Source organism: Delphinapterus leucas, chromosome 19 (assembly GCF_059928025.1).
Source record: "Delphinapterus leucas isolate spDelLeu-1000000601 "Yukka" chromosome 19, BTC_Dleu_Yukka2, whole genome shotgun sequence".
NCBI classification, from domain to species: domain Eukaryota; kingdom Metazoa; phylum Chordata; class Mammalia; order Artiodactyla; family Monodontidae; genus Delphinapterus; species Delphinapterus leucas.
This window is the reverse complement of record NC_143147.1, coordinates 11,211,471-11,225,010: the sequence shown is the minus strand read 5'-3', so window position 1 is coordinate 11,225,010 and position 13,540 is coordinate 11,211,471. Positions and strand designations below refer to the sequence as shown.

The following is a 13,540-nucleotide window of genomic DNA, read 5'->3' as shown; positions in this document are numbered from 1 at the left end:
CTGACTGCAGCGCACACAGGCTTTGTATGTGGCGTAAAACAGGTGTAGGGCAGCTGCATTTTATGCAAGGGAAGCAAACCTGAAGGGCTTGCCTACAGCAAACCCTATATCATTCAAGCCGGTCTCCCTATGGAAATAAAGACAAAGCAGAGGGTTACACTCACAAGAGACACATGACTACAAGCACGATCACATAGTTTTGGTTTAAGTTTCTCGGGATTATAGCTAATGGTTCACAGAGTACTTTCTCCTCAGTTAACTGCCTGGTAGTCATTTGACTTTCTTCGTTTTATCCCAAATAACTTCGGATTGATTGGGGGGCGTGTTCTCTCAGCTCTAAAGCCACCGCTTGTTGCTGAGATGATTCTTAAGACACATTTTTTGAAAAGGTTGTAAATTGAGTTAGAATCAATGCTAAAGTAACGGTGCCCACCCACTGCCCCCTCCACTGCATGTACACGGGAGTGGTTTTCATCTTATAAATGGATGGCGGGTATTTCCGATTCCCAGTAAAGCTCCCCAGACTGCAGTGGCTTAAACCCAGCCTACAGTCCACTCAGCTTGACAGCGTTGAAAATAAGTGGCATTGATGAATTTTGTTCCCTGCAGGTGGAGGGTGGAGGGGATGATTCAGTGATTTCTAACGTTGTGTGCCGAGAGAAATTGCATCGGTATTTCTACCAAAGTATTTAAATTTTGCCTAATGCAAATGAGCAAAGCCTTCAGCCTCTTGGTACTAAGGGAGTATAATAGTGGCCCTGAGGAAGGACAGTCAGTTTCAACGAGGAGCAGGGTTGATAACCAGCTGGTCCAGCAGGACTTACGTGAAAGCCAACAGCTCTACTGACTGGTCAGTGCCTGTGGGTTCTCAGCTGATGGATATTCATCATCTCTAAGGGAGGAGGCTACTAGAGGGCTTCTCAAAGAAGGAAGCAACCCAGCTAGGGGAAAACATCTCTGCCCTATCGACTGCGTAAGCTTCACATAAGGCCATTGAGAGCATGCACAAGAATGCTCTTTGAAAACTGTAAAATCTTCTGTAAGAGAACGGTGCTCAGATTGCAGGCTTCAAGTAGTGCATATCAGGTTGAATAAAACATGATTCCTGGGCTTCCCTGGTGGCGCAGTGGTTGGGAGTCTGCCTGCCGATGCCGGGGACATGGGTTCGTGCCCCGGTCCGGGAAGATCCCACATGCCGCAGAGTGGCTGGGCCCATGAGCCATGGCCGCTGAGCCTGTGCGTCCGGAGGCTGTGCTCTGCAACGGGAGAGGTCACAACAGTGAGAGGCCCGCATACTGCAAAAAAAACAACCCCCCCCCCAAAAAATCCCCCATGATTCCTGCCCTCAAGGAGCCTACAATCTAGTCTGATATCACAGCCACCACTAGTCCATATGGGGCTTTGAGCAAGTAAGAAAAATGTGCCCCAAAGGACTTGAATAGACGTTTCTCCAAAGATAAACAAATTGCCCAACAAGCACACAAGAAGGGGGTTCCATGTCATTCGTTGTCAGGGAAATGCAACTCCAAACCACGACAGAATACCACTTCACACTAATTAGAATGGCTAAAATTTTAAAAATGGAAAATAATAAGTGTTGATGAGGGTGTGGAGAAATCGGCACCCTCGTGCACTGCTGATGGAGATGTAAAATGGCACATCTGCGTGGAATGCAGTTTGGTGGTTCCTCAGTAAATTAAACACGGAATGACCACGTAACCCAGCAAATTCCACTGCTAGATACACACCCAAAAGAATTGAAAACAGGTGTTCCAACAAAATTGTATGCGGGAATATTCATTGCAGCTCTATTCCCAATAGTCAAAAGTTGGAACTAACCTAAGTGTCCATCAAGTGAAGAATGGATAAACAGGGCATATCCATGCAATGGAAGATTATTCAGCCAGAAAAGGGAATGAAGCACTGATTCTTGCTACAACGTGAGTGAACCTTGAAAAACATGCTGCATGAAAGAAGCCAGACACAAAGCACCACACAGTGTCTGATTCCATTTTTATGCAGTGTTCAGAATGGGCACATCCATGGAGACAGTAAGCACGTTCGTGGTTTCCAAGGGAAGCGGGGGATGGGGAGTGACTGCTTAACGGGGATGGAGTCACTTTTCGAGGTGATGAAAATGTTCTGTAACTGGGTAGCAGTGATGGTCGCACCACATTGTAAATGTGCTAAATGCCACTGAATTGAAAATGGTGACTGGGGATTTCTACGTTCCTTGTATTTTACCGCAATACAGAAGGAGAGTTCCCTTCCCCAGGTGGCCACAGCCCCCCATCAGGGCCGGTAGCCTCGGAAGCAGACCTGGGGCTGGATGTCCGTCTCCCTCCCCCCTCAGCAGGGTCTGCAGCAGTGTGACGGTTACGGGGCAGCCTCAAGTGTCATATGAGACATGCAGAGGAGAGACCTCACTGTGGGTTAGGAAAGGCTTCCCAGGTGAGCCAGGGTTTGAGCCAGCCTCGAAGGATGAGCCGACGTCGGACAGCAAGCAGAGGAGGGAGTCACAGATGGCAGAAAATGACAAGGAGAAGAGTCAGGAGGGGTAAGCCGTTGGAGAGGAGTATGTTTAGGCAGCTTGGTGATGGTCTCCTTTGCAGGCTGGAGTTTGGACTTCAGTGTGCCGTGCGGGATGGACAAACTGAGTGCAGGTGGCTTGGGGGGCGTGCTGCCTGCCCGGTGCAGTATGTGTGCAAATTCGAGGCAGAAGGCCTTTAGGAAGTCGTGCCCTCTCTAGCTGCAGGCCCCACCACTCCCTCTTGCCTTACACTAACTTGCTTTATACATTCATGCCCAAGTCTTAAACCACTGGGTTTGGGATCCAGGTCTGCTTTAGAAAGATGACTGTGCTCCCCTTCTATCGGCCATGCAGTTCTAGAAAGAAAACAAAAGCAAACCCACAGCCTTAGTATCCTCTGGTGTCAAAAATATGAAATTGTACAGTTCCAGGGATTCAGAGTTCCATGGGTTCAGCGGCCTTTGCCCCTCACTATCCAGAGAAAATGGTCCGATTTTCGTACCTTCTAAAATGTTCAGAGTCCCTATGTTAAGGCGACAGATAGAGAAAATGCCTTAGCCACTGACTTAATTGCTAGACCCAGGGCTGCAGCTCCCCCAGATAAGCAAGTTCTAGGAGTGGGAGCGGAGGCTGCACCGGAGCAAAGCAGGGCAGAGCTGACTGTAGGAGCCCTGCAGAAACTCTCCCAAGTGCAGAAGACTGATTCATTACCTGGAGCGCTAACCGATGAATGAGCAGGGAGGAGAGCCCCTAGCCCACGGGAATACTTGAGTTCATTGTTCATTGGTCTCCAAGAAGAAGCCTTCCTGAGAAAACACAAAAAAGGCTTCGGTGGAGGGATGCGCTGAGTCAGAGAAAACTTTTTTGGTTAAAACGGGGAAGCTGCCCAGTCACAACATGCCCGCCAGCTAGTCAGGAGCCCCCTCTTCTGGACACTGCTGGTACCACACCTTCCCTCCCACTTGTCCCCAGATCCTCAAAAGGCTCTACCATCACCATATCTATGTTCCTTTCAATCTTCCGTAATAAAGTCAGGGTTTGGAAATGTATGTTTTTTAACCGATTCCAGTATGGATCTATTGCTTTCCAATCTATGGAGGCCTTTGGATTTTAGGAGTGGGTTATAAATATAATCACACTGTCCTTTGAAATCTTATTATTTCAACAGTATGTTTCACCATTCTTCCATTGATTACTGAGATCGAAAGTAGAGAATGTTTTTCCCAACTTGCAAGTGAGGTAATTGAGATGTCATGAAGTTGGATGATTGTACCATGTTCAAAAATGTGTCTTCACTTCCGAGCCTGTGTCCTTAACTTTTTTTAAGGGTCCAAATCGTGCTCCATGATGGGTAACTTCTGGAAAGGTCCCAGTGGGTGACTAACCCTTCCCGTAGTCAATAAAGGATCTTCAGAGGATGTCACTTCCTGATCTTATATCAGTGTTTGATGGGAAGGGGAATTGATCTTACGTTTGAGGTAACAAAGATCCACATTCTGGATTTTCAGAGGCAAGCTGAACTTCATCTGAGTTTATGTCATTAATAAGTCAGCGTACTAAGGGCTTCACTAAAGGTGATTACATGCATACAGGTGAAAGAGCTTTTTTCTGAATCCATCCCAAGAGCAGAATATCTCCTTCGTTAGGCCGTCAGGTGGTTTTAGGTTAAGAAGGTGTACTCGTGAAACACAAGTGTACCTCTCCCTCTCCCTCTCCTCCGGGAAGGAAATTCTCCTGGAGCCACTTCTAAGACTCAAGACTCCCCGCCTCAGGGGTGTCCTTCCTTTGCGATGCATTTGCAGTGGATTTGTCCGTTAGGTACCTTAACGTCCAGGATCTCTTTGTGCATCCTGCCTTTGCTGTATTGTGTGTCAGGGGTTCAGGAACATCCATCCCATGAAACGTCCTAGAGATATATTCATGATGCCAAGCTATTCCCATCCATCACCTAAAGCACGTGCCGTTTCTCCATCCGCTTTGCAGTCCAAGTCCTTGAGCGACAGTAAGAACCGCCACAAAAAGCCCAAGGACCCCAAGCCAAAGGTGAAGAAGCTCAAATATCACCAGTACATCCCCCCGGACCAGAAGGCCGAGAAGTCCCCTCCGCCCATGGATTCCGCCTACGCCCGGCTGCTCCAGCAGCAGCAGCTGTTCTTGCAGCTGCAGATCCTCAGTCAGCAGCAACAGCACTGCTTCAGCTACCCCGGGCTCCACCAAGCTCAGCTCAAGTAAGTCAGGCAAGCCCAGGCTGGCGCCTGGGGGCAGACGCTGCTGGTGGCTTCTCTGGCTGAGGCCCCCGGGCCAGCCCCTGGGGACCCAGCGAGTCCTGCGCTGCACCGCATCCTGGTCCGGTGTGTTTAGAGTATGACGGTTCAGAAACCACGCCCACTTTTTCAGGGACGGAAGGCCGGGAGGAAGCAGGTACATCAGTGCCCCTGATAAGAGGCCCCTTTGGGGAAACTATTAGCGCTAGAGTAATGGCAGAACGGAGGGGAGGAGCCATCTAAGAATGTAACACTGGAATTGGGAGCCAATTCAATACTGATTACGTTTCAGGCATTGGCTCAGGGCTGAGTGACTGGGTGACAGCCTCAAAGATTGACTCCTGAGCCCAGTGTGTGATCTCACAGTTAGGTCACCTTGTAAAGGGTCTTTCTCCTCAACCATGAAGCTGGGAGGTAGGTTCCCCCACCTGCCTCTGTTCAGCCTCGGGTCATGCTGGTGATCATGCCACGTGCTGTACGCGATCAAGCTTCGTGCGCACGTTCCTTCCTCCCCAGGACAGGGCATCTGCTAAATCACAGATGGACGGGCCTCTCCCGTGGCCACAGTCTCCACCACTCCCTCTTGTCTCCCCAAAACTAGCTTTAGGGGTGCTTGCCACTTGCCATCTGGCCCACTCTGTGGTTCTTCCTCACCCTGCCACTTCTACTGATTTGTTATTACGTTGCACTGATTATTATTGCTGATGTATTTATTATTACACGCCTGATCCTTCTGGGCAATTAGCTTGTGATCCAGTCTAATTGCAAGCCACCCCCTAAGGGCTCTGGTCACCCAGTTTTCCCCACACTGCCAAGCAACTCTCTGACACCAGCTGGGTGTTCTACAATTCAACTCAATTCCGATGCTCTCTCCCCGGAGATCGTGTCAGATCCCGCAGGTTGAGGGCTCAGTCCCACAAGACTGGCCCCTCCCCCTTCGGACACCAATCACAAGTCCAAGTTGTCACCTGTGCTTCTGACAGACCAGCTACAGATGGGAGGTTCCAACAATCCCCTCCTTGGGTTCGATTAATTTGCTAGAGTGGCTCAGGGAACTCAGAGAAACATTTTACTTACTAGGTAACCGGTTTATTGTAAAAGCACGTAACTCGCCGTGGGAACAGCCAGATGGACGAGACGCTTGGGGCAGGGTACATGGGAGGCGGGCAGAGCATCTATGGCCCTTCCAGGTGCACCAGTCTCCCCAAATCTCCACATGCTACCCAACCCGGAAGCTCTCCAAACCCCATCCTTTTGGGTTTTTATAGAGACGTCATTACATAGGCACCGTTGATTAGATCATTGGCCATTGCCGATCAGTTCAACCTCCAGCCCTCTGTCCTCCCCAGAGGTCGGGAGTGGGGCTAAAAGTTCCAACCCTCTAATCACAGGGGCCACCACCCTCCATCCTTAGGTGGCTTCCAAGAGTCACCTCATTAGGATAACAAAAGACAGCTCTGCGCTCTCATGACTTAGGAAATCCGAAGGGTTTTAGGAGCTATGCCAGAAACCAGGATGAAGACCAAATATATATTTCCTATTCTAAATCACAGTATCACACCCCCAGATGTATAGCTGACTGTATTTGATGGTATTTTAAGTGCCTCTTTTCTCTTTGTTTTTCAGGGAACCAAATGAGCAGGTGGTCAGAAATCCAAACCCTCCTTTAGCATCGCTGAGCAATACCCCTTTGTCTCCTGCCAAAAACAGTTTTTCTGGACAAACTGGTGTCTCTTCTCTCAAGCCAGGCCCACTCCCATCCAACCTAGATGATCTGAAGGTATACGGTTTGACATGATTTTCTTTCTTTCTTTCTTCCTTTAACAAATATATATTTTTTTAACCACTGTGGTTGGATACCCAATAGAACAGAAGACTGGGGGCTCCCAGCTCAGCTCTTCTCTTAATGTTTCTGCATCTCACATTCCTCCTTTGCAGTGAGTCATTGCAAGAGTCAAATAGAATCGTACACGTGATAGCCCTTAGCGCAGGGGGCGGCTTTGAGATTGATACAAGTTTCCAATGGCCAACTTCACGATGAACTTTTACCAGTCTCTTGAAATAAGAAAAACAAGAGCCACGTCAAGAGCTTTTCATGAATCTAACTGCATTCAATATATCTGACCAGTCTTTATTTGAAGTATTTATTTCCCCACAATGTTTCGAATGTCAAAACGCCCTTTCCGTCAGGAAATGATGGCAGCAGTGGATAGAAGTTGAGTGTTTCTGGTGTTTTATTTCTTTTTCTTCCATCAGGATGCTATTAAATACGGAGGATAGTCCTTACTTAACAAGGTAAAACGTTGGGAACCCTATGTCGATAGTATAATTTAAGACCAGGTGCTGTTCTATTATGAAATCCCCAATTCTGAGAACTTCTGCCCTGAAGTGTAGCAACAGCTTGTTAAATGGTATATGTGTGCTAGCAGTTGACTCTGGATCACACTCATGGATCTCAGTTCACTGAAAGGACGCTGGCCTTTGAGTTGAACCTGGTGTGTTTCAGAGCAGTCCTCAGGATCGGCAGATTCGTCCGTCTGGTATTTACAAAAGGACAGAAAAGGATGGAGGCAGGGCCCTTCCGGGTCTCCAATGCATGGGCACACCTCCCTCCAATGCCTACTGCAGCTCCACGATTGCACCTCTTTACCTAGTTTCCACCCCACCGATTACTCTTCTCCCCAAGAGGATCTTATCATTTTTCCCCAAAAACACTAAATTCCTAAAGGCCCCCGTGGTCCTCACTGGGCCAGTCTTATGGCCCTTCCCCAGCCCTCAGTCCTCCTTGGTCATCCTTCTTCCCATGCTCAGCCCTCAGTCATTCTCTCCTTTGGGGGAAAAGTAGGATTGGGACTCTTTCAAATTAGAGGAAGTTCAGTGCCACCAAATGTCAACACTGGTAGATAAAATGTATCTTGGGCTTTGATATCAAAGGTTTCTCTATTCCTTACACTTGGAATAAGAATGCTTAGGTCTCGTCGAGTTCGTTTCAGTTTGGCAGCTGTAAACCTAGAGGAAGACATCAGGTGTATGATGATGCTCTGCAGAGCGGTGGCCCCTCACCCTCCACACCCTCCACAGCCCCGCAGATCATCAATCCATAGAGATAGAAGTAGCTCCTCTCACCTGGAAGACTTTATGCTAAGTGAAGTAAACCAGACACAAAGGGACAAATATTGTGTGCATCCACTTCTGTGGGGTCCCTGGAGTCCTCAAATTCGTAGAGGCAGAAAGTAGAATGTTGGTTCCCAGGGGAGAGGGGAATAAAGGGTGAGTGTTTCATAAGTACAGAGGTTCAGTTTGAGATGATGAGAAAGTTCTGGAGATGTGGGTGGTGGTGATATTTGCACAACACTGTGGATGTACTTAATGCCACTGAACTGGACCCTTACACGTTATTAAATGGTAAATTTTACGTCATATGTCTTCTACAAAGATTTTTTTTTTTTAAGTGGTCTATCTCTGGATGGGAGCTCAGATCACGTAGGACTGGAGATGTCTTGGCCCCAAAGAAAACATAGTCCAGATATGATGTGCCACCTATCAGAGCCCCTAGAGGTGGTTTCCTTGGCCTGCACATGCTCAGAATCATTGGCTGGTTATAGTTACAGTAATTAACAGAGCTATAAGGAGATGGTGGTGGTGACAGTGGGAACTACCACTTTTGAGTATAAACTACCAGTCGGCCAGCTTTCAGAGGTTTGCTTTAGAATTGAGTTTGGGAGTGTTCCTTCCTCTGCAATTTTTCGGAATAGTTTCAGAAGGAGAGGGGTTAACTCGTCTCTAAATGTTTGATGGAATTCACCTGTGAAGCCACCTGGTCCTGGTCTTTTGTTTGTTGGGAGTTTTTAAATCACAGTTTCAATTTCAGTACTTGTGATTGGTCTGTTCATATTGTCTGTTTCTTCCCGGTTCAGTCTTGGGAGATTGTACCTTTCTAAGAATTTGTCCATTTCTTCCAGGTTGTCCATTTTATTGGCATAGAGTTGCTTGTACTATTGTCTCTTAGGACCCTTTGTATTTCTGTGGTGTCCACTGTTTACTTCTTTTTCGTTTCTAATTTTATTGATTTGAGCCCTCTCCCTTTTTTTTCTTGATGAGTCTGGCTAAAAGTTTATCAGTTTTGTTTACTTTGAGATTTGCTTTAATTTTTGCCCTACAAGATAAGTTTTAAATGTAAACATAATAAATCAGGATCTTAAAGAGGTTAAGTGAAATGCAAGTTAACCAGCTTCTACGTGACAAAACTGGGGCTTGAACTCAAGTGACTGATGCCAAAGGCTTTGCTATTGTCATTCTTGAGAGTGGAAAGGGGGCGGGGAGTAGATGGGAGAAACCTGAACTGGGCTTGACTACTGGGTGTATGGGGAGAGGTGTCACCTGGGAGAGTTACAGCAGTAGCAGAAATTGGGACGGTAGACTGAGGAGATGGTTTCAAGGTATGTTGGCAAGTTCATTCAGTTTAGGAAAGTTGAGCACAAGTACCAGGAGGACAACCAAGAGAAAAAGTCTAGCCAGTTTCCATCAGTTAGACGTATATCAGCCTCACTCAGCTCACCTGTGCTGTCAGGGATAGGAAAAGAAATCTTGGAATCGTTTGCATAATGGGGAGGGTTGGAAGTAGAGCAGCAAGTGAGATAGAAGGAGAACAAAATGGAAAGAGTGGGAGGGAAGGATGGAGAAGGCGGAAAGGAAGGAGAGAAGAGGAATAAAGGATGTGAATGACGGAACCACATTTAGGGAAAGGAAGAAATAAGAGGACTTAATGAAGGTAACCCTCAAAAAAAGTAATCAGAAAGGTAAGGCAATGAAGGTGATGTTTTCCAGAAAAATGCTTATGTTTTGCTTCATAGAAGTGAAAGGGGAAGGGCTTCCCTGGGGGCGCAGTGGTTGAGGGGGCGCAGTGGTTGAGAGTCCGCCTGCCGATGCAGGGGACATGGGTTTGTGCCCCGGTCCGGGAGGATCCCACATGCCGCGGAGCGGCTGGGCCCGTGAGCCATGGCCGCTGAGCCTGCGCGTCTGGAGCCTGTGCTCTGCAACGGAAGAGGCCACAACAGTGAGAGGTCCGCGTACCACAAAAAAAAAAAAAAAGGAAGAAAGAAAAAAAAAGAAGTGAAAGGGGAAAGGCACTGAGAAAAAAATTTGATTTCTCATTAAAAAGTTCTAAGTGGAAATTTGACAGTATATGGATTTTTTTGTATCCTGCTTCTAACAAACTGGAGAGTCAGAGAACCAGAGAGCATGGGGGATCGGGGGAGGAGAGAGAAAGTAAATGGGAAGTTTAAAAAAATTGGGAAAATATTTGATGGATATTAAGAAATAATTATTCATATTTTCAGGTGTGATAATGATCTTATATCTATATTTTTTAAGTACTTACTTTTTAGACAAAGATACCAAAATATTTACAGATTAAAATATATAATTTGCTTCCACATAATTCAGGAAATGTAGGGGAAGAAGTAGTTTGGGGTATAAATCAAACAAGACTGGCGTATAAATGAAACAAATGCGGGCTGATAATTGTCAAAGCTGGTTAATGGGTTTGTGGGTTCACTACACTTTTCTATTTACTTTTGTGTATGTTTGAAATTTTTCGTAATAAATGGTTTAAAGTTTTATCAACGATTAAAACCCCGGGGAGGGACTTCCCTGGTGGTCCAGTGGTTAAGACTCTGCTTCAAATGCAGGGAATGCGGGTTCGATCCCTGGTCGGGGAGTTAGAATCCCACATGCTGCATGGCACGGCCAAAAAATTAAATAATTAATTAATTAAAAAAATAAAACACCAGGGAATATAAGAAAGAGGTTTATACAAATCTTTGTCCCAAGCAAGCCTACACAGGATAATATTCTGAAATTTATAGCAAACTGGCCTGAACAAGTATTCATTTTATTTTAGAATATGAGCTGCATTATTTAATAATGTTGTTTAAATTATTCAGTGCCAGAGCAGATTCTAAAAATAAACGTAGAACTCATTAATTTTAAGTAACTCTAAATTAAAACAGTAATGAGTTGCCATTTTGCACTTTTTCAAACCAGCAAATCTAAAAGAAAATGGTAAAACAATGCTAGCCTGGCTAGGGGGCCGAGAGCATATTTTATTGCTTGTGGTACGGTAAGTTATTCAAATCCTTTTTGAGATAACTTTTAAAATAACTCTTAGTGTAATATATATTCACTATTGAAATATGAGAGTGTATAAAAAAGTGAAGAGTATTTTTTTTTTTTTTGGCTGCACAGCATGTGGAATCTTAGTTCCCCGGCCAGGGATCGAACCCGCGCCCCCTGCAGTGGAAGGCACAGTTTTAACCACTGGACCACCAGGGAAGTCCCAAGTATTTTAAAAGACAATTAACTCACAGATTCTGTATCCTTCTAGACTTAAAATATGCACGAACGTGTTTGGTTTTAAAATAATTATTTTAAAATAATTATGTGAGCGTATACTTCGGGCATGCTCTTTTATTTTATTTATCATGGACTTTTTCATAACGTTTAATATTCAATAAGATTTTTCTTTTTAATACTGGCATATCATTTCTCCACCTCATTGACATCCCTCTATTGGACTTTTAACTTGCTTCCAAATTTTTGCTATTAAAAATATAATTTGTGGGCTTCCCTAGTGGTGCAGTGGTTGAGAGTCCGCCTGCCGATGCAGGGGACACGGGTTCGTGCCCTGATCCGGGAAGATCCCACATGCCGCGGAGCGGCTGGGCCCGTGAGCCATGGCCGCCGGGGCTGCGCGTCCGGAGCCTGTGCTCCGCAACGGGAGAGGCCACAACAGTGAGAGGCCCGTGTATCGCAAAAAAAAAAAAAAAAAAAAAAATATATATATATATATATATAATTTGTACACACATTTATTAATTTCTCTAATTATCTCCCCAGGCTAAATACATGGGAGTGGAACTCCTAAACCAAAATATATAACTATTTTTAAGAACTCTTGATCCATATGGCCCCATTCCTGTCCTGAACATTTGTGCCAATCCATTCCCAGAGGTAGTGTGTTAGGGCAGCACTTCTCAAGCCTGAATGTGCCCAGTGAACCACCTGGGGCTCGTGGTGAAATGCAGATTCTGATTTGATAGGTGTGGGGAGGGGCCTGAGATTCTGCATTTCTCCCATAAGCTCCAGATGCTGTCTGATGCTGCTGGTCCAAAGACCACACTTGGAATAGCAAGGTATTAAAAAGCTTTTTTTTCTTAACATTTTTATTCAATTATTTTTCTGCTACTTCACTGACACAGTGTTATTATTCATTTCTTTGTCGATTTGATGAATACAAAGCTATGTACATAGTTATTTTATTTGCATTTCTTGGAACACTAATGATGGTACACATATGTTATTGGCCATCTTTCTTTAATTTTATCTTTTGTTTGTGAAGGATTGGATCATGTCCATTACCCAGTTTTATACTGGGTGTCAGTCTTTTTCTTTTGATACATTGAGCTTACGAACACTTTATTACTTGCCCTGCAATTATTGTTTTAATGAGATGGCTGTTTGCATTTGCATTTTCTTCCAGTATTTTCGACTTATAGTTTTCAATTTTTGTGGTCAGTATTTTTATTATTACTTTCTTTGCTTTGAGGCTTAAAAGATCTTTCCCTGCAAAGTATCAGAAGAATATTTCCCTATAGATTTCTGGCTGTTTTATGGAATTACTGACATTTAGGTGTTTAATATATTTCCCATTTTAATTACAAAAGTAATATGCTGATGTGGGCTATTTTGGAAATACAAATAAGGAGAACGATTGTTAACATTTTAGCATATTTTTATCTAGACATTTTCATCTTGCAAGCATAGGTTTAAGTATATATATATATATACACACACACACATATACACACACATGTTTATATAATTCTTATAGAAATAGAATCAAGCAATTCGAACATTTCTCACTTAATCATATACCATAAATAATTACTCATTATTCTATATCAACAAATAGCATCAGTTTTAATGGATCTAAAGTGTTCTATCATGTCTATCATATTTTTACATATCTGTGATTTATGAACACATGGAATTATTTCAACCCTGCAATTGTATATAATATATATATATTATATACAATTGCAGCGTTGAAATAATTCCGTGTGAATCAACGTAATAATAATAGCAAACACACTGCACTAACAATTTGTGAGGCACTACTCCAGGCCCTTTACAAATTTTAGGCCATTTTAATCCTCACAAAAATGTATAAGGGAGGTACTGTCAGACCCATTTTACAGAAAGATCACTGAGCTGGGAAGAGGCAGGGCCAGGATTTGAATGATGGTCTCATCTCCGCACACACTTCTCTCAGTATATGACTGTTACCAAGCCAGTCAGTAAAATTAGGACATCGATGGTGATGCAGAACTGCAAGGCTGAGAACCTGGTCCTGAGACCAGTAGCATCTGCATCCTCTGGGAACTTGCTAGAAACCCAGATTCTCAGCCCCCAACTCAGACCTGCTGAACCAGGAACCCCGGGCTGGGGCCCAGCTGTGCTGTAACGCTCTTGCCAGTGGTGGTAAAGAGGTGGTGGACAGGGCACTCAACTAGGATGCAGAGGTCCTGGGGCGTCAGCCTGCTTTGATATTGTGGGTTGAGGGTTGATGTCCAAACCCAGGCAGGTATCAGTTTTCTCACCTGTAAAGTGGGGACAAGGACCCAGATGGGGGTTGGAGAGCAGTAGACCAGATAACCGCCGTGGTTCATTTGAGCTGGACATTTCT

General features: G+C 44.8%; 1 protein-coding gene across 1 annotated transcript in view; it reads left to right on the top strand.

Annotated features, from left to right (window-relative positions):
- MYOCD (myocardin) overlaps window positions 1-13,540 on the top strand; it is a 43,830-nt gene that overhangs the window by 19,661 nt on the left and 10,629 nt on the right. Inside the window, exons 5-6 of the mRNA XM_022560865.3 lie at window positions 4,514-4,758; window positions 6,421-6,574. Coding sequence (XP_022416573.3) covers window positions 4,514-4,758; window positions 6,421-6,574 — 399 coding nt within the window. The remainder of the gene's footprint in view (window positions 1-4,513; window positions 4,759-6,420; window positions 6,575-13,540) is intronic.